Source organism: Eubalaena glacialis, chromosome 7 (assembly GCF_028564815.1).
Source record: "Eubalaena glacialis isolate mEubGla1 chromosome 7, mEubGla1.1.hap2.+ XY, whole genome shotgun sequence".
In the NCBI taxonomy this organism is placed as follows: Eukaryota; Metazoa; Chordata; class Mammalia; order Artiodactyla; family Balaenidae; genus Eubalaena; species Eubalaena glacialis.
In genome coordinates, this window is record NC_083722.1 from 77,543,941 (window position 1) to 77,568,507 (window position 24,567).

Genomic DNA, 24,567 nt, shown 5'->3' on the forward strand with positions numbered 1-24,567 from the left:
GAAGTAAAACTGTCACTGTTTGCAGATGACCTGATACTATACATAGAGAATCCTAAAGATGCCACCAGAAAACTACTAGAGCTAATCAGTGAATTTGGTAAAGTTGCAGGATACAAAATTAATGCACAGAAATCTCTTGCATTCTTATACACTAATGATGAAAAATCTGAAAGAGAAATTAAGGAAACACTCCCATTAACTGCTGTGGTTTATGACGTCAGATAAATTCTTTCTTCTCTCTGAGCCTCAGTTTACCCCTCTGTATTTCACAAGCTGAGGCATCTCACATTTGGACGTGACGTGGTTTGATGTCTCTGGTCGCTGCTTTCACCTGGGCTGTGGTGGCTCCTTCGCCCCCCTTCTTCACAACATCCTGGGCTGACCCCATACCTTCCCAGTCACGTTCAGTTATTGAAACTTCAGTGTCAGAGCCTGATTTAGGCTTCCCCCGGCCCCAGCCACTGTAGGAAGGGAGCAGGATCTACTCTTCCCCTTCCTGTCCTCCATGCCCCCGGCCTGCACCCCCCGATATCGGCTCCAACTGCTCCACTTTTGAGGAAGCAGTAAGAGGACAAATACCTTTTCACCTAACGGGGCTCGACTGAGGGTTTCTTCCTGGTTGGTTTGCAGCTTCCGTAGCTGAAACTGGCCGGGTGGCAGGCCCTCCATCTGGCAGGCATCCACGCGCAGGGGTCTCTGGGGTTCTGCGGAGGGTTTGCTGAGCCCTCCCCACCCCAGAGGCCCTGACCTGGTACTCACGGCTCTGGCTCAGCCCCCCTGATCCCTACTGCACGGCCTGTGTCACTAGGCTGACCCACCTCCCTTGGTGACCAGTCCCCTCGGGTGAGGCCCCAGAGATAACTCGAGCCTGAGACCCCATGGAGAAGCTCATGGGAAGCTCACAGGAAGCTCGCAGGTCCCTGCCGGGCCGGAAGGCAGCATGGTGACTGCCCTGCCTCTTTGCTTCTCCCTGTTCTGGGAAGGGGAGTGGCCCTTAGGACTGTGTGATGCAGAGTCGCCGGGGGATAAGGAGCTAGTGTTTCCTTCGTTTGAGCATGACCATCTTCATGACTCTCTTGAATTTAGGAAGGGGCCCCCCCTCTAGCTTCTCCTCCCAGATACTGCGATTGACTGTCTTCCCCTCAAACCTTATTAGACTATAGCCCTTGGGGTGGCAGAGGGCTGGCTTAGTAAGCCCTGGGTGGGGAGGTGTTGAATCCTATTTCTTGGTTACTTAGAAAATGAGATGCTTAGTATTTCTTGTTTTTAGCGGGGAGCCCTGTCCTCTAATACCTGGGTAACAGCACACATCTCAGCCAACTCCTTTTTAAGTACAAAGTTAAGACTTTCATCCTCACGCACACTGCCTGCCTCTCTGCACACGTGCATGAGTGTCAAATGCAGAACCTGCACCCTTTAGGTGAGGCTGTCTTTTCATGGTTCTGGATTTCTCTCTGTGATGATGGTGTTTGTCAAAGTCTGAGGACCATTTCTTGTAGAGGATGGATGTTAAGTCTTATTTAAGGCTGTTATAATGTCACCCCGGCCCCGCTCCCTAAACCTCAGAGAGTCAACATGCGCTGTTCTGGGTCTGCTGTACGCTGACATCAGTGCTGACAGACCAAATTATAGTACTCCCTAACCCAGTTCTAAAGGATGAATGCCATGGCACTTAAAGTATTTGGCAGAAACTATTATTTTAACTCATTTTCACAGTGGCTATGGGTTTTTTATAGTCTCGTAGGAACTTTGGTTAAATACAGAGTAAAAACTGAAAGCTTCTTGGGGAATAATGGGGAGTCAGGTCCTTCAACGCCTTTTAAAAAATATTCCCTAAGTAGCAGTTTCTTTTGTGCCTGCAATTCTGAATTGTAGTGTGTGCCTCCAGGTGAAGGTAAGCACCATATGTCATGGTGCATGTGTGTGTTTCCAAAGCCTCGGTGGTCACTGTAATTTTAGTGCCCGTGTGTTTTCACAGGAAACAGTAAGGAAGGACTGTCAGAATCTGTTTTTAAAAATGTTTGTGCTTGCAAAGATTTTTGCTAGTATTTCACACGTATCTTAGCCATTAAGCAAAAATGTTACACCCTTCATCTTAGCAGAAGGATCAGGGCTAGATAATCAGTAGCATTCTCCTTTTCTTTATCTTGCAGGGAAGCGAAAGCTAAAGGCATTCTATCTCATGGGCACTAAGGGTCCAGAGCATGGGTCAGCAAACTTTTTCTGTAAAGAACCAAATAGTAAATAATTTAGGCTTTGCAGGCCACGCAGTTTTGGTCACCGCTACTCAACTTGGCTGTTGCAGTGCAAAAGCAGCAATAGACAGTACAGAAATGAATGAGCCCTGCTGTGTTGCAGGGAAACTTTAGTTAGAAAAGTGTGGCTGGTGGACCAGACTTGGCCTGTGGGCAGCGACTTACCAACCCCTGGTGTAGTGAGAAGTATGAGTTTTGAGTTGTCGCTGAGAGTCTAATCCAGCCCCAGAAGGTAGTACTCCTCGCTTGATGGCCTTTATATGAACACAAGTCTCCTGCTGATGGTTAATGAGGACGTAAGGCCAGGCTGGTCTTCAGTCTTCTCCTGAGGATGTGATCACACCTGCAGAGATTTATGTAGACTCCCGAGAGAATGCCTCATTTCCCCTCTTCACTCTACCTCAGGAACTGTGCATCAAACACAAGGAAATAGAGAGTGAAAGAATTCTTGACCACTTAAATGAAGTCATGGTTAAGGTGAGGGGTTAGCAGTCAGCACCTGGATGATTTTCTGGGCAATTCTCACCAGTTGTGAATTTCTACCAGGGGCTGCCAACCTCCTTTCCCATGTGTGATACTGTGCAGGTCTTTCTTGCTCAAATGCTTTCTCTCTTTCTCAGTCATGCTCACTCACATTGCCTCCCTCCTTTCCTTTTTCTTGCCCCAGCACATAATGCCACTACCAACACACACACACACACGCAATTCCCATACTCTGGCACACAAGAGGAGAGAGATGATGACATGGATTCAGCTTTGGAAAGTTTGCCGCCATCAAGCCCGAGTCCCTAGTGGGTGGTACTTGGTGCTGTCTCAGTGCATCGCACAAGTGGTCAGGTCACCAGAGCAGTAAGATACTCATTTAAATATATCCTCACCAATGACCGACGATGCACTTGCACCCTATTATGCACTTTCTAGAGACAAACTCATGGTGAGCATAGTCAAATGCTGGACCTCAGATGGGAACTGAGGACAAGGTGAGCCCTGGTTAGTCTCTCCAGCCTCCTGCTGTTCCTGCCCTTTAATCTGACCTGTAAGTTGGTTATTCTAATAAGTCAGTTATAGGGAGACTCATTTAAAAAGATAGAAACACTTCTTAAAGATAATTTTAACCTAGACTATATAACTGAACATTTATTTGCCAATATTTTGGAGTTGGGCCAAAGGCTTTTTTTTTTTCTTTTAAATATTTCTTTATTTCTATTTTTGGCTGCGCTGGGTCTTAGTCGTGGCACATGGGATCTTTGTCGCAGCATGCGTGAGGGATCTAGTTCCCTGCCCAGGGGTTGAACCTGGGCCCCTTGCTTTGTGAGTGTGGGGTCTTACCCACTGGACCACCAGGGAAGTCCCCAAAGGCTTTTTTGAGTATCATGCATCTACTGGTCAGGGTGCCCATTTTCTTTCTTGCATAAGCGACACCTGTAATATACCTACAGTATCCGATTGTGTTTTATTTGAATCAGAGTAAGAACTTAAAGATGCATGAGAAGAAAGCAGAGAGCAATTCTGAAAGTGTATGGTTTTCCCTTTTCCCTTGCTGTCATCTCACCTGTATCTGACTCCACAACAAACCCTTCAGCAACATTCCTTATCAGGCACTTCCGGGGGATTCAGCCGAGTTTTTGTGTAAGCAACGACTCTTTTTGCACTCATGTTTCATCATTTCAAGCACCATGCAATTAAGTTAGGTAGTTACAGTAACAAGCACACAACTCAAGTGTTGAGGACAAAAATGTATAATCTTTCTAGAAATTAACTTGGGAGCCACATGGGTTTGGTATGGCATGGGCTTTAGTCATTATCTTTTACCCAGAAGAATGTCAGTTCATCTGACCAGATGGTTAAAAGCAAATCAATTTAGAGAGCTTCTGTCGTATTAGAAAAGAGGTCAAGACCTGAACTTCTACCCTCAATTCCCAGTAAAATAATAACCGTTTATTGTTAACAAGCGCTGGGCATTGCACGTTAGTTCATTTATTCCTTTGACAGGACTGGCACTGATTGGGAAACCAAGGCTCAGAAGGGTGAAGTGCTTGTCCCAGGTTATACAGCTGGACCAAGTAGGAACTTTGAACTCAGGCTGTCCGACTCTAAAATTCACTGTGCTACCCAGCTTACAACTGGTAGTCAGAAGTCATCCAGCTAGATTTCAGTTTTCCTTATCCTGCCTTGAGGGATGTCTGGTTGTTTAAAAGTCAGTAGCAAACTGGTGGATTGTACGCCCTACAGAGGTGATACAGGACCTATTTACCTTTTACTGGCTGTAATGAGGAAGTAGTCTTATCTCACATCTTGGCCTCTCTCTGTGCTCTCATATGTCTGGGCTGTGAAAAAATGCATGACTGGATGTTACAGTTGAACTTTTGTTCTGGATTTGGATTTTTTTAAAGTTTGGCATTTGAGCAGAATCACAAGTTGTAGAAAGTGGTAATCTCTAGACATTTGAGGTCTGATTCACCAATGCTATTGTAATGAAAGAAAAACCTGTATTTGTTTGCTCCATTTTATCCTAACTCACTAGGATGTTTTTATAAATAATGAACCTAGATATTTAGCAAATAGCATGTATTTAGCTGTTGAAGCTTTCATGGGATCTTCTGTTCATATGTCTCAAAGTTATCCTAAAGATAGGAGTTTGCCTGAACACTGAATTCACTGGGAGGTGACTATGGAAAGTGAACTATACTGGCATACAGAGGCAGCTTTAAAATACAGAGTATAGAAATTAAGCAGCTTGACAGTTCTTTTAGGAGGTACGCTTATGAAGTATTGAGAGCCTCAAGTGTGATGATTTCAGTTGGTCACAGAGTGTTAATGAATTTTGAATTGAGGCCGTTATGAGTAAGCCTGTTGCCTTTTTCAACACTAATCATTATTAAAATGATGATTGATCTTAGTAATTATGAAACCATTAAAAAGGCATCTGCCTATGCCTGAATTAACAGGATGGATGTAGGTTTTGTAGTTGTAGCCAAACAGGACTTTAGTGATTGTGATTTCAAGGTGCCTGTTTGTTTAGGCTCCTTCCTATGTTTTCGGAGCCTGCAGTACTGTTTTTTGTCACAGGGTACAAACAGTGGGGTTGAGGGGTAGTGCTTGGTGCGACCCCTTGGGCCTCACTGTGGCATGTAAAGTGAAAGGAGTAGGGTGGTTTCTCAACTTTCCAGAACCCCACCCTTGACTGGGGAGACGCTTGTGGAGACCCTTCCGTGAGCATTCAACAACACAGCCACATGATGACAGCAGCCACTTTATTGAGTGCAACCCATGTGCCAGGCATTTGCGCCATCAGTATTAATCCTTAATTCCCCCAGGGTGGTGGTGGCCCCATTGAAAGGACGAGGAAACTGCTGCCTGAGAATTTCGGTGCTTTCCCTCGGGCCACACAGCTGGTCCAGCACAACCGGGGTTTGAAACTATTCTTCATTATCTGCAGTCTTGTGCTTCCTTAAAAGAGTGTTCTTTTGGGAGATTGCTGCAGTCTTAAGAAAGCTGGGGAAAGACTTCATTGCATCCAATGAATGAAGACACAAAAACATGATTCAGAAGAACAGCCTCAGGCTCTGTAGAGCCCGCCCAGCTCAGAGGGCCTTTTACCCTAGCCAACCACCTTTCCCATAAAGCAGCTAGAGAAGAGGGACCCCATTTCTCCCTCGTGTCCCCCCTCCTGTGTGAATTACAGACGCCCCTGCCCCGATCGCCCTGCTCCCACCTCGGAGCTGTGTGTGTGCCTGACGGCAAGCAGCCCCGTGCCTGCCAGGAGATACATGTGACTCTCGTTGCCCTACGAGCTCCGGTCTTGGGTGGGGACCATGGCCCAGGTCTTCACATGCCCCCATGCTCCGTACCCTGCTTCTGTGACCTGATGCCCCACTTAGGGCCCAGCGTGGGTGTCATTTCACTCCCTGTCCTGGTCTGGTTTTTATGAGCCATTCCTCATGTGGACTTGAGGCAGATCAGGGAAGGTGGGCAGGCTGTGGGGTAGATCAAGTCTGCTAGAACCTTCCCTCCTTTCTACGTCCAGCGCCCAGGTGTCCTCTGCTGCTTTTCCTGCCCCTGGTGCTTGGCGTGCCGGTGCTGCCCTTTCCCTCTCTGGATTTCAGTTTCTCCATCTACTGGAGGATGGTGCTCTTGGGGCTCTGGAGTGCCTTCTGGATCTGTGGTTTAAAGCCCTCCCCACCCCGTCCTCCCTTCAGTGCCCCCCTGAGATGCCTGTATCTTCTTCCTTCTCATAAAAACTCCCTCTTCGTCTCAGCCACTCTCCTTTCCTTCCTCTCCAGGTGACCCTAGAGACAGCTGACTTCCAGGATGGCCCCACTTCTTCTCCTAGGACAGGCAGGGAACTCACTGCCCAAGCTTGTCCTACGTCTCTGGTTCCTTATGTGGAGATTCAGTTCTTCCTCCAGAAACAGACCTAGGATGTGTACCTCATCCCCATCACTTCCTGGGTTGACTCTTTTTGACTATTTTGTTTGCTTCCTGGGTGTTTGGCCCTGTACACAGTTAGGGATTCTTTAAATACCTTTTAACTTCAGGGGTTTTGCAGATGGATGTGTGTGTGTGGAAGGGGAGAGTGTGTGTAACCAAGCATGAGGGTAAGAGAGTGATTATTATTCCCCACTGGTGTCCAGTGATGGGTCCAGATTATTGGCTTCCAGAGCTCTGTTTGTCAACATTTTTTTTTTGAAGGGGGGGGGCAAAGGTAGTAGATACATTTTACATTGTAGCTCCCAAACATCTATGTATATATCATCTGAAAACGTGACTTTGATGAAAATATACTTACTCTCACTAAATTCTCATATTTGCCATGCATTCTGATAGTTTCCATTCTATTTTATTTCATTTTTCAAAAATTTCTGGATGTAAACCACAAAATGAACTTCATATTCATTCCACTTTAAACGTCTTCTCCATTACGGTGTACATTCCATGAAGACAGGCAAAAATTAATCTAATTCCTATAATTAGTGCTCAATTCATATTGTCAGCGGATTCTTCTAAGAAAATCCTCTGGAGAAATATTTTTATGTTCTGAGAAACAATTTCATTCAAAAGATAAGGTGACTTGTGTCACTGGTCTGCTTTCCTTCCACATTAGCTGTTAGAAATCTCAGAGACACATTAATAAAAATGTGTTCACAGTACACATCTTTGTTATGATCTTATTCCTGTTTCATTTTATTTTCTTTTCCTTGTTAATTTTAACTTCTCATCTTATGATTTGTCCTAAATATTTAGACTTCCAGCTGATTTTAAAGATGCTCAGTGAGAAAACCACAAATCAGACTACCTAAAAGTAGAGACAGAAAGTCCCCCATGATCTTGCTCTCAGAGGCAAGCCTTTTCATTTTCAGGTGTCTGTGCTGCAGACTGGCTTATTAAGAGATCTCCTCAGACATCAAAGAGATCATGTTATTCCTATTATTCCTGTAGTAATGTATCATAGACATCTTTCCCTGCCCTTACATGTAGATCTCCCGCCTTCTTTTAAACAGCCATCTAGGATTCCCTTACTTATTTACTTCAAATTTTTATATTCTTGCTGCCTAGAGTTCTTTTTTGGAGCGAGGCAGATACTAAATAAAAAGTTACCTTAAAAAGAACAGTAGAGGTTAGGAACTAACCCTAGCCACTTGACCAAACGGAATCCCCTCTAGTGACTGCTTCTGGAGCCACCAGTTTTCCTGAGAATGGAACTGCTCGTAGAAAGCCTGTGTGGATCTGAGCTTGGGGGATGGTGGCAGACACCCCTGCTGCACCCCGTCACTGGCCACCCCAGCCCCGGCTTCTGGGAGCTGGTAAGTGACAGAAGAGGGAGAGGTTTGACTGGCAAGGCCAGATCAATGCGAGGGATGCTCCCCAGCTCGGAGTGGGTCTGCAGACACTCAGTTCTGCTTAGTCGTGCCCTTGGGTATTGATTTCTACTTCAGGACCACAATTAGGTGGTGCTTGGTTTTTAACCCACCTAATGTCTTTGAAATTAACTTCATTTTACTTTCTGATGCTAAAACAGTGATGAATTATAGGCATGGAGTAATTAATCTTCTGAGTAAATGTATCACATATTTTACCTCAGCTACAGACTCCACACTTTATGTATTTTTAAACACTGATTCATGACTTTATGAATTTATTCAGAAAGAAATGATCTATGTTCCTATGGTCTCATTACATTTACTGGAAAAAAGCTGACCGTGAATGAGGGCTGTTCATCCCAAAGACTGGTTTTTACGGTGGAGAGACACACCTGGTGAGCTGAGTGGCGCCTGCTCCCCCGACCCGCCTTTGCTGGCACGGTTGACACGCGGCCTGGGAGCTGGGCCCTGTTTCACCTCCTGCGTGTCCTGTTCTATGATGGGACCTAGGCAGACTTCGCTGGACAGTCCAGGCGGTGTAGGAGCTGGGCTAGATGGGCGTCTGTCTGCCTCAGAGAGGAGCCAGTGCTGACCCTGGGCCAGCCCCCTCGGTGGGAGATGCCTGCCCTGGGGGTGTGCAGACCTGCAGGGTGGGCAGCGAGCTGGGCCCTGGACCCAGTGCCCACGTAGCGAGTAGTTAGCAGATGCTCTGGGCCAGACCCTGTGCTATTCCTGGGGCGTGGCCAGGCCAGGGAAGCGTGTAACACAGACACACCAGTAAAGTGAGCCAGCGTCCATGGGTGTGTGCGCCACACGGACCCTGGCTCACGTGTTTTATGTGTGTTGCCTCATTCACATTCAACAACAAACCTGGCCTACTTCTGCCCTTCTTATTCTCACTTTATGAAGAAGCAGCAGCAAGGCGGGGTCAAGTCACTTGCTTGAGTCCACGAAGCCAGTAAGGGGCAGATCTGGAAGCTGACCCCAGGCTCTTTGTCCTCTGGACAAGGTCAGAGTGCATGTGAACACGTGACTGCAAATGTTCTTAAATGGGGGCAGCACTGCCCACCGGGTACCAACACTATTACAGTCGGCAGCTCCGCCCCCAAGGTGCATCCTCAGGCTGCTCTGTCCAAGTTGTCTGGATGACCCGAGGCTGAGGTCCTGGTGGAGCTCCATAAAAGCCCAGGTGAGACTTGGCAGCCGTGGGACCGGCAAGGAGGTATGCTTCCCCACCAGGTGGGTGCAGTAAGGTCTCTTCAAGCCAGAGGGCACGGTTACTGCTGTTTGTTGTTCCTGTTGACTGTGGCCCTCATACATGAATGGAAATAGTAATCCCGTCTTTGCCTGTCTTACTCCGTAGCTTGGAGAATCAGCTGAGATGAGAGATAGGAACATGTTTCTTTTCTTAAATACTGTGTGCAGGTGTGCACATGGTGTGTTTATAGGGGTACAAGTGAGCGTCGGGGGCGTGAAATGAGATTACATTTAGAATTCAGATGTCAGGAAATTTAACCATAGACAGATGTGAAAGGCTCTGTTAATGGAGAAAAGGAATGACTGCTTTCTTGTCAAAATGAAGATGTTTGGTTTTAAACTTACTCAGTTCCTGCCATTTTGAAATGTTTGCTCATTTCTTTTCAGCCAAGGAAGTGGACATGTGGGAGCATTTGGTTCGTGTCAGGCAAATGAAGCAATACTAAGAAAAGACTTCTTTTATAAAATGATGGGGTTTGGCAGTTTTCACATGACCTGGGCCCATTAGATCCCAGGGAGGCAGCAAGCTACTTTGATCAGCCCCACGTAGGGCACATAATCTCACTGCCGTTTACCTTGACCTGAGCTGTCAGAAGAGGTTGTAAAGGCCTGACACAGTTAAGAAAGAAAGACTAGCTCTGTAATTCCACCTAGGAGAGGCGAATGGATCTGGGCCTGGGTGTCAGAACTGCTGGTGGGGCTCCCTGACAGTGAGACAAGGTCTCGGCCCAGGTGCTCAGAAATGCAGCATCGGGCTCTGCTTTTTTTCTCCTTTTTTTTTTGTGGATGATGCCATCTTGGTATTTATTGAGGCTAAGTGCTCATTTCCCTGCTCTGTACGGTGAGAGGGTCTGCAGAGGTAGATGCAGTGGATCTTGCCCTCAAGGTAGTGACAATCTACAAATAATACAAGACGAAACCTCATAGGTTCACCTGCCCAGCTTAGACCAATAGCTCTGGAAAGCAGGGCAGTGCCTTGCCTCTCTCTGCTTTCTTCCATGGCCTCATACGTAGTTGGTGCTCAAGCATCTGTTGTTATGATTTACTTTCATGATTAACTGCAGGTGGTGCAACTTTTAACTCCGGGTGGCAAATAGTTTTGACTCACATGCCCACTCCAGTCTGGGGGTGATGCCTGATTGGGCACCGTGTGAAGCTGCGTTAGGGTGCAGTCGGAAGGGTGCTGGCTGGAGACCGGCGAGGGGTGTCTGCTGCAGGGGTGCCTGGGGAGCAGAGGCAGTGGGCACACAGCGGTCATTTGCCTTCCCCGATAAGTACATCATGCTTTTGAAAGAGGGGGCAGAAGAGCACTCAGAGGAAATGAAATGCCCCAGCCTTCTCTGAAAGGGTGGAGCAGGATTTAGATCAATAGAAAAAAAATGCTTTCAGTGATGGAGAAGAGCAGTGACAGAGACCAGAGGGTCCAATGAGTGTGACGTATATGCAGGGTGTTATGGGAGCTGACAGACTGGAGCAGGGGAGTCGTGGAGGAGGAAGGGGAGTTGGGTGGAACAGAGGCCCTGTGCCCGGCGGGGTAACATATCAGTTGTTTGTTGGTACGTAGGGCACAGACAGATTGTGTAGAGGTCCTTGGGGATGCCAGATGGAGGAATTGAGACGTGATACTGTCCTCTGCTTTTCAAGAAGCTTTCCCAAATGCTCCACACACGATTAGTTGCTCCATTCCACATCTCCCCACAGGAGATTCCCAGTACTCTGCTTTAGCTTTGATTGCCATCTGCTATGTCTAGAAATGTTTACATATACATCTGCTGTCTTCCACCAGGACATGGACACTGTCTTAGCCATCTTTTATCTCCAGTGCTCAGGACTGCACCTGGTATGGAATAGATACCCAGTGAATATGGTTGAATTAAATTGAAATAGGGTGCCTGAGGTCCAAGCAAGGTGGGGTGGAGGTGGGCAGTGCCTTCGTGGTGAAGCTGGGTGAGGAAGTGTATGGTTGCCAACCATAGAATGTACCCACTACCATGAGGTCCCAGGATGAGTGGGACGGGAAGCAAGCCAAGTCTGAGGCATTAAGTTTTCAGGAGTGTGTAGAGTCCCAGAAACCAGTTGGAATTGAAGACAGCAACAGAGAATGGATGAGATGGAAGGAGGAGATCTGGAAAACAGAGCCTAGATGAATTCCCAGAGGCAGTGACTTGCAGGGCTTATGGGTCCTGTGCACAGAGAACCATCCCTAAGCCTGTGGGTCAAAGGGAATCATCCAAGGAGTTGAATCTCTTGAGAAGTGAGGAGCTGCTGAAGATTCTCTTTAGATGCTTTAACTTTCAGAGAAGCAGAGTGATCCTGTAGGCCCCTGGTATCTAGTTAGGACTTTTGTTTGCAATTGACCAAAAACCGAACCTAAACTGGCTCAGTTTATTGGCTTTTGTAACTGAAAAGCCCAAAAGTGGGGGGAGAATTTTGCCTTCAGGTTCAGCTTGATCCAGGGACTCATACAGTAGCATCAGAGCTAGGTGCTTTCCTCTGTCTGAGCTTCTCTGTCTTTCTGTTTGGCTCTCTCTCTCCTCATCTTTTGGCTTGGCTTCCCTGGGTGTTGGCTTTTCATCTTTATGTCCCTCTGGTAACTCTAGGCTTATAGCCTCTGAGAGCTAAGTCAAGCCAATGACAGAACTTCTGGCCTAGTGGCTGAGTGAAACCCAGGATTAGCTTTAACTGGACCTGGTTGGTGGGCATTGGGACACATGCCTATCCCTGAACCAGTAACCTGGGTCACATGCCGACCCTTGTGGCCCCTGGACTGAAAGTAGGAAAGGAGCAATTCTCAGAGGAAAGTCAGGGTGCTGTTACCCTGCGAGTTTTGCTGGGTGGCAAGAACCATAATGAGCCACCCCCTGCCAGCTGCTTGCTTTACCCCTGCAGCCAAGCAGCAGCTGCCTCTGTGCTGCCAATAAGTGAGGCCACATCCAGCGAGAGTGCCCTGTCAGCTTCCTCTGCCCTCTTCCCATGGACCAGATGTCTTTGAAGTTGGTCTCCATGGAGCGGTCAGCCAGGCCACCTGCTGACCACCTTCATTTGTCATCTCGGGTACATTCCGGATGGCATCCGGGGCAGTGGCCCTGCTTGGCCTGGGTGGTCATGGGGTCACTGGGCTGGCGACGGTCCTATGAGGTTTCTGTCCCATCTCCTGGTCCTCCTACTGGGACTCCACTTCCAGAGCCCGGGAGTGCGGCCTTGCCCCTTCCTGTCCCGGGTGGCCTTTGATGGTGAGTTTCTGATGGTTCACAGGGCTCTTTCCCACTTCACTTAATCTGATTTTCACCGTCACCTGAGTGGGCAAGGGTGAGTATCCTGGTTTTATGGATGAGGAAACTGAGAAGCAGAAGGGGCAAATGACTTAGCCGAGTGCCACAAGAAATGGACTCACTCGCATGTACTCTACATGTGAAGAAACCAAAGGTGAAGAAGAAGGAAGGCATGCTGACTATTCCAGCCAGTCTCTTCATGTGAATGTGGCGTCAGCTACCCATTGGCGGCCCTCTAAGTACATACTTCATTAATACCTGCAGAGGAAAGCATTACCTCTGTTTACATCCTAGCGCTCTGAGCTGAGGCCGCCTGCTGCTCCCCCTCCCGTGATCCCCGGCAGAGTTTACTGGAGGTCGAATCACACATCAGAACCCTGTAAGAGTGGCCGCAGCTCCTGAGGGCACCTCCTGGAATGTGTGAGGCAGCAGGTGGGAGGGTCTCTCAGGCAACCTCGGGTGACCTGGTCACCTGACAAGGCAGTGGCTGCTCTTGGATCTTGCTGCTGCTGGTTGGCTGTCCTCCCTGGGGTCCCTGGTCCCTCACACGGCTTCCCTCTGAAGCCTGAGTCTGGACATTGCTTATCAGGTCATAGAGAATTGTAATTTCACACTGGAAGACATCATCCATTCAGGCTTCTTGTTTTACAGGTGAGAAACAGAGACCCAGCCTTAGAACCTTACCTCCTCTCACTCCCACCCCCAAGTCCATGGTGTCCCTCGGTCCCTTCATCCTCCCCCTCCCCTCACACCTGTGCTCCTGCAGCCCTGGACCTCTCATCACCCTTGACTGATTTGCCCTTGTGGGTGCTCCTCCCTCTGACTAGAGGTGGGGAGGCTGTGGGTGCAGAGCAGGAGCTGTGAGGCTCTTCCCAGGTGTTTAGTCGTGGGCGTTTTCCTGGGGCGGGGCCTGCAGTATTGTTATGGGTGGGATGTCTGTGTCCCCCCCCCCCCACCTGTGTTCATGTGTTAAAAGCTCAACCCCAGTGGGATGTTGTATGGGGGTGGGGCCTTTGGGAAGTGATTTGGGTTAGATTAGGTCTTGAGGGTGGGGCCCTCATGTTGGGATTAGTGCCCTGAGAAGAAGAGGAAGAGAGATCTCTCTCTCAATGTGTATATTTCCACCAAGGAAAGGCCAGATGAGGACATCATGAGAAGTCAGCCATCTGCAAGCCAGGGAAAAGGCTCTCACCAGACATCAGATCAACTGGCACCTTGATCTTCCCAGCCTTCAGACTGTGAGAAATAAGCCTCTGTTTGTTTCAGCCACCCAGTCTATGGTATTTTGTTATGGCAGCCTGAGCTGACTAAAACAATTATGGAACGTCTTAGCAGGAAGGGCTATTGAATAATGTTTGGTCAAAACTTCTCATTTTGCTCATTTATTTCTTCATTTATAAATACCGAGTATCTATTTTTGCGACAGACTTGGGAATACAATGATATATGAAATGGAAATGGTCTCTGATTTTATAAGAAATTATCATTTATTGGGAGAGACAAGTATCAAAGAGGTAGTTTTTTTTTTTAATTAAAATTTTCCATTGTGAATAGGGCTATGCAGAAATATGGTGAGCTTTGACAGTGGGCCCAAATGTTGTCTGGGAGGTCAGCAAAGCTTTTGCTGAGAAAGTGTCATTTAAGCTAAGCCTCGAAGGACAAGTAGAACTTAGCCTGATGAAAAGGCGGGAATTGGGGTGGGGGTGGGGGTGGGGGTGGGGGGAGGCATTCTACAGCGAGGGAACTGGATGTGGACCTGAGTCAGTCAGGGGCGGAGCTGGGACTAGCAGAACACAGATATAGCTCCAAGCCCTGCGTTCTCTCCACAGCCCTGTGCTGGGCTTGTGCTACTGCTGTGTCAGGGTTGTGTGCTCACCGAAGAGGGGAGTGGACACACATGGGGGTAGGCACGCCAGGTGGGTGAAGCAGTGTGGGCAGAGGCATGGAGAAGGGAAAGCATGGACTTGGGAACACAGTGGGAGGGAGCAGCTCGGCCCATGACTTGGAGTGGACACTCCTGCAGGAGAGAAGCAAACAAGCCAGAAGGTACAGAAGGGTGGAAGGTGAGGGCGTTCACCAGGGGCTCCGGCTGGGATTGAAAGGGAGGGCCTGTGAGACGTTGGGATCAGCTATTTATTGTCTCTACACTCTGACCGTTGATTCCAGGTGTGTTCTAGGAAGGGTTTTTGGTAACTTAGGAAGATTCCTACCCTGCTTGTTTTGCTTTTTGGTACATATGGTAGAATCCCAAGTTCTCATGTTTTTATAGTCCCCTTTCAGTCTGGCTTTGTTGCTTAATTCCTTCTCTTTTTTTCTTCTCTACCTCCTACTAGCACCTGTGAGTACTTTATGTGTGCCCTGTATGGTGCTGGATGCTGGGGTTACAAAGACAGTAAGAGATGATCTCTGCCAGTGGGGAGCCTGGGACTACAGGACACAGAAGGGATATGTGTGTGGAGGGGAGACTCTGTACCTTCTACTGCCAGGGTGTACGCCAGGAGACCACTGCAAAGACTTGGGCCCTGTGGGTGGATGAGCAAAGCAGAGAGGTGAACCTTACGTGGCTCATCAAGCCTTTGTTGATCTTTTGACAGCAGGCCGGGAGCTCTGTGAGGGTAGGGGTCAGGCTTTCTGAGGAGGACCCAGGTGCTCAGGGATAGATGGGTGGATGATGGATGGGTGGATGAATGGATGAACGGATGCATAGATTGATGGTGGATGGATGGATGTTAGTACCACAGCACTAGTAAAGGGATGCTTAAAAATAGGACAGCTGACAACCAAGTACAGTTAAAGATCCTGGCATCTCCTATTCCCTGCCAGTTGACAGTTTCTGTTTCTCAAGGCTCTGTGAGGGGTTAACTGGTTTAGAGACTGTTGGTTTAGAGCCTCTCCTGTTTGGTGAAACTTCACTGTTTAAAGAAGATAAATCAGGTTGCAGAATTTGATTTTAAGCCTTTATTTCTCTAGTGACTTGAGTCTCATGAGGGACTTTTCATCCACATAATAGGGTGGTCTCTGGTGAAGAATTGGTGCTTTCTTAAAAGATGGTTTGCTGGCCCTGCCCACCCAGGATCCCTTGTTAGTGAGGCGGATCCCTGCTGGTGGCTGGTTGAGTGTGCCTGGCAAATGCAGGGAGACTGGGGTGCAGGAATCATGTACTCTTTTTGTTTAGCCTGGGGTAGGGCTTTTAAGGTGCAGTCCCTGCCCAGGGGCCACCTCATTTCATGTTCAGTTCTTGAGGGCTCTTGCTCGCCTCTTTTCAGCCATCCCATTCCTTCATCCTTTTTGTGGTTTCTTCCATCCCAGCTGCTGACTCCGTATCTTTTCTGTGCGACGTCTCACGGTCCTTCAGCCAGTTGCACGTTCCCACCCCACCCTGCAAGGAACCTGACTTTTTTGGCGGCTTCCTTTCAGATCACTAACCCAACATTCTTTTCTCAAATGAACAATCCTCTTGTGAAGTAATTACCTCCCCTTCCCATGATTGTTGTTTTGCAAGATTTTTTTTTTAACACTACATTTGCTTAAATGTGGAGGTGTATTTGTTCTACTGGAGTCCTTTTAAATGGCAGGATTGGGGACCAGGATGACACTGGCTTCTGAGCAGACTGGTCTGTCGTGCTCTCCAGGCTGTGATTGTTCAGCTGGCACCATGGTAGAGTCTCTGTAAGAAAGAATCATGTTATAGCAAGGTTATATTTCTTATAATCAATTCCATCAAGTAATGCACTGAGGATTTTGGAAAGAGAAACCAAAGTCTTCAAAAAGGAGAGAGAGGAGGACGAGAGAAGGGGATAAAAGAACCCTAAACAATTCAGTTGCATGAATGGCCCTTGTATTATTGTGGCAAAATTACTTGTAAGTAAACGCTAAAGAGGAAAAACAAGCTGTGTTTGGTAGGTGTACTCTCTGTTCCCTGTCTTGTTTGTCTGCTGTGCAGTATAGCGCTGTGTTGATATGGGGATATAACTGCTATGAATATTGATGGCAGCAAAAGCCTTTTTTTCCCCGTCTGGCCCAGTAAATAAAGCAGAAAGGATAAAAAGGGAAGAGGAATTGTAAAATCCACGTGCTGTTTCCAGCTGATCTTGTTCCCTTACAACTCTAACTCTCAAAAACATGTTGACGATCTACCTTTGGTGGTCAGGGTCTAATTTGAGTACAGCAGATTGGTTTATTCAGGGATTTTTTGCTTCTTGTTAAAGCAACAGAGTGGTTTTTCCTTTTAGCTCTCTAAGTTAGCGTCACTGCCTCATTGAAGCTTTCCTGGATCTCTCCTCTGTAGCTGGTAGCAAAGTCAGTCGCTATTCCTCAGAATATCCACAGTGGCCTGAGTGCGCCTCTCGTGGGAACCCACCACCCAGGGATGTGGCAGTGAACGGGAAGACGAGCCCTTGCTCTCACAAGGCTCACAAAGACTGCAGAGAGTAAACAGAGGAGTCCTTGGAGGTCTGCGTGTGGCAAGAGGGGGCGTGCACGCTGCTACTCTGGGAGATTTCAGCTGCTCGCCCCCGCCTGGAGGGTGTGGCTGGCTGTGCGGAGGGAGTAGGCTGTGGTCCGAGAAGGCCTCGCAGCCTGCTGAGGGGTGCGGGGTGCATGGGATGGGATGAGCCCGGCTGAGAGCAGGACCTGCTGGCAGATCTGGAGGAAGCGTGAGTGTGGAGGTTGGGGATGAGCTAGGCTTTTAAAATTGAAAACACATTGACTCTGGCCAACTGACACCACAGAGGAATTTATTAGACCGCTAGGATGGTGTTCTGAGGATCAAGGGGTGCTCTGGGGTACCGCCGGGGTTAGATGGTTTCCCTGATGGTAAAGAGGAAGGATGCAGTGGCAAGACTCGGTGAAGTCCCACCCGGGGCTGGGACTCGTCTGCGATGGAGGGGTAGCACTCTGGCGGCGGACGGCTAGACCCTGGGGTGGCTCAGGCCAAAAAGTGCTCACATGGAACAAAGCAAGTCCTTGCAGGGGAGAAGTGGTCTAACCCTTTGGCCTTATCAGAGGGCAGAACTGCTTACGAAGGTGCAGAGCTGCTCTTTGTCAGTCCCCTCTCCTGGGATGTCCTCTGTGTACCACAACTGAACCCCTACCTCTTGCACCAGACTAAACTTTTCGAAGATAGGACCACAGTGGAGACATTTTTCTTACCTTGGCTCCTGGTGTGGGGCCCATTGCGCAGAAGAGGTGCTCACTAAGCATTTCCTGAGCCAAATTTATTCACCCCCTTGCACCAGGCATCTTAATAAATGAATTCTATGACTTCCATTTTCCTGAGGCATTGGTAACTTTCCTCAGGTCTCACAGAGGGGAATTAATATTAGCAGAGGACTTTATGGCCTGTATGGAAGAGTTTTAATTACTTACGAGTTTTCATTTAGTTATTATTTCAGTAGCTTTTTGCCAACAAATGCCTCTTGTAAAATTAATCGCACACATCTCAGCGGTCCATATTTCTATTGAAACCAAAGCTGTATAAAGAAAACCTTTGTAGAAGAGGAAAGAGCCAACATTTTTAGACCTGCTGATGGATGCATTTTCTACAGCTCATGGAATCGCATGAGTTGGAACTGGAAAGGTCCTAAGAGCCCTCTAGCCTGAGGGTGGCATCTCAGAGGTCTGTGGCAGTCAGATGGGAGTGGCTGCTGAGTCTGGAAGAAGAGGAGGATTCAGGGGCTGAGTCCAGGCTCCCTGGGAACGTGCGTGGTGACCCATCAGCTGTGTCAGCCGGGAGAGGCGGCACGCCAGTAAGGAGGCTGTGGGTTTGCCGTCCTGAATCCCGTCCCCTTACTGTGCAGGTGAGGAGACTTAGGTCCAAAGGATTGGAGGGACTTGCCGAGGTCACCTTGCTGCTCAGTGACAAAGATGATCCTGACTTAGAAGTCAGATGAAAACCCGAGAGGAAGAGAGGGTCTAAGCAGATGCAATTTGCTTTCTTCCAAAGGATATTCTGTTCAAAGCCCTGTGGGAATCTTTGTTGCATCCTTGTGCTTTTCTGGGCCTGATTTGGCAATCTTAGGAGGAAAACACGCTGCATTTTGCAAATGTGTGCAAATAACAAATGTGCTGTTATGTCCTAGGCAGAGTCACTGCACACACATCAAGGCAGGTTGCAAAGTGCCACTGATATAGCCACTGATGAAAAGTGTTTTACACTTAGTTGCTTATGAGAAATTCAGTGTTAGAATTAAAATGCCTTCTTGCTCCAGGTACAGTGTTAATTGTTCCATTTCTCATAATAAAACTTTGCTTGGAGAAAAATGCTTATATCTCTGAGATACTGATCTAATCCCTGTTTCTTTTCTTCTTCTTCCCCATCCCCCCTTTTTTTTATTTCTTTGTTTCTCTTCACAGGAAAAAGTAGAATATGCCTTCCTGATTATTTTTACAGTCGAAACATTTTTGAAGATTATAGCGTATGGATTATTGCTACATCCTAATGCTTATGTTAGGAATGGATGGAATTTACTGGATTTTGTTATAGTAATAGTAGGGTAAGTCCCTTTTATTTGAGGAAATTTTTTTTTTTTTTTTTTTTTGAAAATGGGAGGTGGGGAGTAACAGAAAACAGTATTTTAAAGGAACAGGGTTGGTCCTTCGTGCCAGTGATTGCTGCCAGAACCTGTCAGGAGTTCTTTGAAGCCTGATGACGCTGCTGTCGGTCTCTGGGCAGAGACCAATTTGAAATTCTCTTGTTGTTACTCCCTCTTTCAGTAACGTGTTAAGGAAGGAAGTTTAAGCTCAGCTTGTGATGTGAGAGGGTTCATCTTACAGGGTCTTGGGCCTCCACAAATAGGCCAGCCCTGCTGGTGCTTTGAGTTCAACGTGTACAGCTCTTATGCTTAACACCCCATTAAGTTAAAAAACCAAAATAAAACAGTAAAAGAGTAATAAATCCTTCATAGCAGTGAGGTACTCTGCTATTTAACATCCCTTGAGGAAAGCTATTACTTTTTTCTGCTGAGTTGGGAGAAAAGATGTGGCACGCTACTATCCCATTTCACATAACAAAACAAGCGTTTGAAAAATGTCAGATATCCGACATGAAATGAAATAAACCAGAAAATGCAAAGAAGCAAGCCTTCTCCCCGAATCCTGTCACAGGAAGAAGACACCAACAGTTTCAGTTAAAGGAGAATGTTAAAATAAAAAACAGTGGCCTGTGTTATTCTGGTCCTTCAACACCTGGAAATGTTTCCAGCAAGAGAAAATGAATCAGTGTCAGAGGAATGCTGGGTCTTTGGACCAAATACCCACATAGGAAAATAAGATCTATTCCTTCGCTGAGTCTTAGTTGCCTAGCTGTAAAATGGGTTGCTCCTAAAATTATGTTTTCTCCTATAGAGAGAGAATGTTAAATGGCCTTTCTGTTTTCATCTCCATGGCTTCATTCACATGCCTTCTGCAGTTGAGCAAGGCGATTTTTCTTTTGGATTTTTCTTTATCATGAATCCTTTAGCTTTTCATGGGAGACTAATACTGCTGGATATTGGGAGAGTGGGATAAATTCTGAGCCTGTTCTTTCAAACCTAGGAAGTTAAAGTGGGATCCAGAGTGGTAGCCCAACAGGATGATTAGACTTATGGAGAAAAATGTTAACTTTTGCAAAAACCACCCTAGTACATTGGACTTTAAGGTATTGTGGCAAAGGGTAGTGCAGCATGAACTAAAATGAAGATATGTACCATGCCTTCCTGTATTTGATGAACTTTAACAAGGAGTGGCAAGCAGGAGCCTTGCAGGTCTCTTGGTTCTGGAATAATCTTGCTGTGACTCTCCTGACCCTGGACTTCCTGTTCAGCTAGAGTATGGAGCTGCTTAGCTCCATTTCTTTTGTCCCTACCCTACAATCAACTTTCTGTCTGGAGGCATTTTTTGGATTATCATACAGCACAGAGACAGGGAACCAAGAAGAGTGTGGTAGTCTCATTGAGTTTGAAGAGACAGAGTCAAGAGTCCAGAAAGGCTGAGGTGGCTGAAATTTGAGAGGCATGATATGGGAGCAGCGAGGGAGATATTGAGAGATAGAGGTCCGTAAGTATGCCTTGGGGTCCTGTTGAGTTTCGGCTAAAGACTAAGCTACCCTACATGGGATGATAGTCCATAAGGCCAGGCAAAGATTACGACTAGGGAAAAATGAAAATCTGGGGGGCTATAGCTGACTAATAACTAGGACTCACATAGGTCTGGGAGTTGTTCAAGTTATGACCAACCAGAGTGGAAAGACCTCGTTGAACACCCTGGACTGTCAGTAGAGACCCCAGAAGGGCCATTAGTAGTACGGCCTAACTAACTCTAGAGCAGGGGTTGACAAACTGTGGTCAGTGGGCCAAATTCAGCCTGCTAGCAATTTTTGTAAAGTTTTATTGTAACACAGTCACAAGCATTTGTTTACATAGTTGAGTTGTGTGGTTTAGGTCCACAAAGCCTAAAATATTTACTGTCTGGCCTCTTACAAAACAATTTTGCCAACTCTTGTTCTAGAGTAAAAACCATCTGAAACGCTTACTAATAATATTTGAAAAGAAGCCTGAAAAGGAGCAAACTGACATGCAAGTAATTTAAGTGCCTGCCAAAGCAAAACTCAACACTCTTTAAAGGAAGACAACAAAATCCACATAATTAAAGTGTTCAGCATCCAGTCAGAGATTACTAGACATGTGAAGAATTGTGACCCATAATCAGCAGGAAACTCCATCAATAGAAACAGGCCTAGAAATGACAGACATGGTGGGATTAGTGGAGAATTCCTTTACAGGACTTTTAAAACTGCTATTATAAATATGTTTATGGACCTAAAAGGAATATATGACTACAGTGAGAAAAGATGGGACAATGTAAAAAAAGAACAAAATGGAACTTTGAGAGCTGGAAAACATATCTGAAATGAAAAATTTCCTGGATGGGCCTAACAGCAGATTAGACTCAATAGAAGAAAATAATCAAGGAATTTGAAGATATAGGAGTAACACAAAGAATAATGATGGAAAATAAATGAATACCACCTTGGTGACCTGTGGGGCAATATGAAGTAATCTAACATACGTATATTTGGAGTCCCAGAAGATAGGAGATAGAGGGGAGACAGAAAAAAATATTTGAAGAAATAGTCCAAATTTTCTAAATGTGATGAAAAATATAAACTGACAAATCCAAGAAGCTCAACAAAGCCCAAGCAAAGTAAACATGAAGAAAGCTACATCAAGGCCACATCATGATCATAAATTGCTCAAAAGCAAAGATAAAGAGAAAATCTTAAAAGTAGAGAAAAAGCTATGCAACTATGCAAGCAACTGTGCAAGCCAGAAGACAATGGACATTTTTAAAGTGCTAGGGGAAGATGTCCACCTAGAACTCTTATTCAATGAAGATATCTTTAAAAATTGAAGGAAGAAAGAAAATTTTCAGACAAACCACAGCTGAGAATTCATCAGGATACCTGCACCTTAACAAATGTTAAAGGAATTTCTTCACACTGAAGGAAAATGACAATAGATAGAAGTATGGATCTATACAAAAGAAATGAAGAATGCCAGAAAGGATGAGTGCATGTGTAAATATAAAAATATTTTTCTCATTTTAAAATCTTTTAAAAGTAATTGATTATTTAAAGCAAAAATAATAGCAATGTATTGGGGGGGTTTATAGCATCTATAAAAGTAAAATATATGACAACAGTAGCACAAGGGACAGAAACAAGGAAATAGCCATATACTATAGGAAGGTGCTTTGCAGTTGGTGGAGTTATTTGAAGGTAGACCATGAGAAGTTAAAGATCTATATTGTAAACCCTAGAGCACAGACCAGAAAACTTCAGCCCATAGAACAAGAACGGTTTATTGCCTCCCCTGCCCCCCAACGCTGACAAAGTATTTTACTGTCTGCTTTAGCAGATTAAGTTTTATTGGAAGACAGGCACACTCACTAATGTTTATGGCTATTTGGTGTTAGGATGGAAAAGTTGACTAGTTGTGACAGAGACCCTATGGCCTGCAAATCCTAAAATAGTTACTATCTGGCACTCTACAGAAAACTTTTGCTGACACTTGATCTAGAGGAGACACTAGAAAAATAAAGCGGTATAGTTAATAAATCTATATTGGAGATTAAATGGAATTTTTTTAAAGCTCAATTAATTTTTTAAAAAAGCAGGGAAGACAGGAACAATGGACAGGGCAAATAGAAAACAAATAGCAAGATGGTAGATTTAAACTCACCCTTATTTAAAATCCACCCTTACTTAAAATCCAGAGGTTATCAGACTTTATATGTGTATAAAAACAACACTCAACTCTATAGTGTCTGTAAGAAACCTAATTTATAAAGACACAAACAATTTGAAAGTAAAAGGACAGAAAAATATATATCATGCAAAACTAATCAAAAGAAAGCTATATTAATAACCAACAAAGTAGACTTCAGAACAGGGAATATTATCAAGGATAAAGAAAGACACTTTATGATGATAAAGGTGTCATTTCACGAAGATGATGTAATAATCCTAAGTGTGTATACACACACACGTGTGTGTGTGTGTGCCTGCATGTATGCATACATACACACAATAGCAGATCTTCAAAATATATGAAGCAGAACCTGATAGAACTGAAAGGGGGAATAGACAAATCTTCAGTTGTTGTACATTTTAATACCCCTCTCTTGAGGAGTGTTGATAGAACATCTAGTCAGAAAATCACTAAGGATATAGGGTGATTTGAACAGTACCATCAACCAATTTGACTTAATTGACTTTTTTAGAGCACTGTACCCAACAAGAGCAGAATACACATTCTTTGCTCATGCATATGGAACATTCAGCAAGAAAGACATATTCTGGGCCATAAAACAAGTCTCAGTGAATTTAAGAACATTAAAATCATATTAAATTATATGTTTTGAATGAATTTAGCAATGTTTCTGGATAAAAGGTCAGTATAAAAAAGCATGTGAATTTCTATATATTAGTCATGAACAATTTGAAAATAAAATGTTAATGACATTATTATTTACTATGGCATCAAAAACCATGAACTATTTAGGGATAAATAGTGCACTGAAAATGACTAAACCTGCTGAGAGAAATGAAAGAAGACTTAAATACATGGAATGATGTACCATGTTCATGGACTGGAAGACTCAGTATTGTTGGAATATCAGTTCTTCCCAAATTGAGGTATAGATTGAATCCTAATCTAAATCCCAGTAAGACTGTTCTAGAGATTGACAGATTTATTCAAAAATTTATATGGAAATTAGAGAGGCTCTAGACTAGCCAAAGAAATCTGTAAGAACAAATCTGGAACCTGATTTTAAGACTTCTTATAAAGCTACAGTAGTCAGGACAGTGTGATATTAGAGTAAGGAATAGACATAAAGATCAATGGGACAGAATAGGGAGTCTAGAAATAAACCCATATGGATGTGATCAATTGTTTTTAGACAGAGGTGCCTTGATGACTCAATGGGTTGAGGAAACAGTTTTCAACAAATAGCACTGGAACAACTGTTTATCCATATGAAAAAGAAGACTCTCCATTCTTACCTCATACCGTATACAAATATTACCTTAAAATGAATCATAGCCCTGTATTTAAAAGCTAAAACTATAACATTTCTAGGAGAAAATCTTTATGACTTTGGGGTAGGCAGAGGTTTCTTAGGACCCAAAAAGCACTTGGCATAAAAGAAATAATTGAAATTTTGAACCCTATCAAAATTTAAAACTTTTCTTCAAAGGAGACACTGTGAAGAAAATGAAAAGATAAGGCACAGATTGGGAAATAATATTCCCAGTACATATATTTGTATTCCCAATACATACCAAGGACTTGTATTCAGAATTTATAAAGAACTCTTATAACTCAAAGGTAAGGAGATGACCCAGAACATAAATGGGAAAAAAATTTGAATAGGTCTTCACAA

At 45.3% G+C, this 24,567-nt stretch overlaps 1 protein-coding gene across 1 annotated transcript in view; it reads left to right on the forward strand.

Moving 5' to 3' along the window:
• Nucleotides 1–24,567, forward strand: part of LOC133095499 (voltage-dependent L-type calcium channel subunit alpha-1D-like) — a 229,057-nt gene that overhangs the window by 144,176 nt on the left and 60,314 nt on the right. Inside the window, exon 5 of the mRNA XM_061196999.1 lies at nt 19,000–19,139. Within this exon, the coding sequence (XP_061052982.1) occupies nt 19,000–19,139 (140 nt within the window). The remainder of the gene's footprint in view (nt 1–18,999; nt 19,140–24,567) is intronic.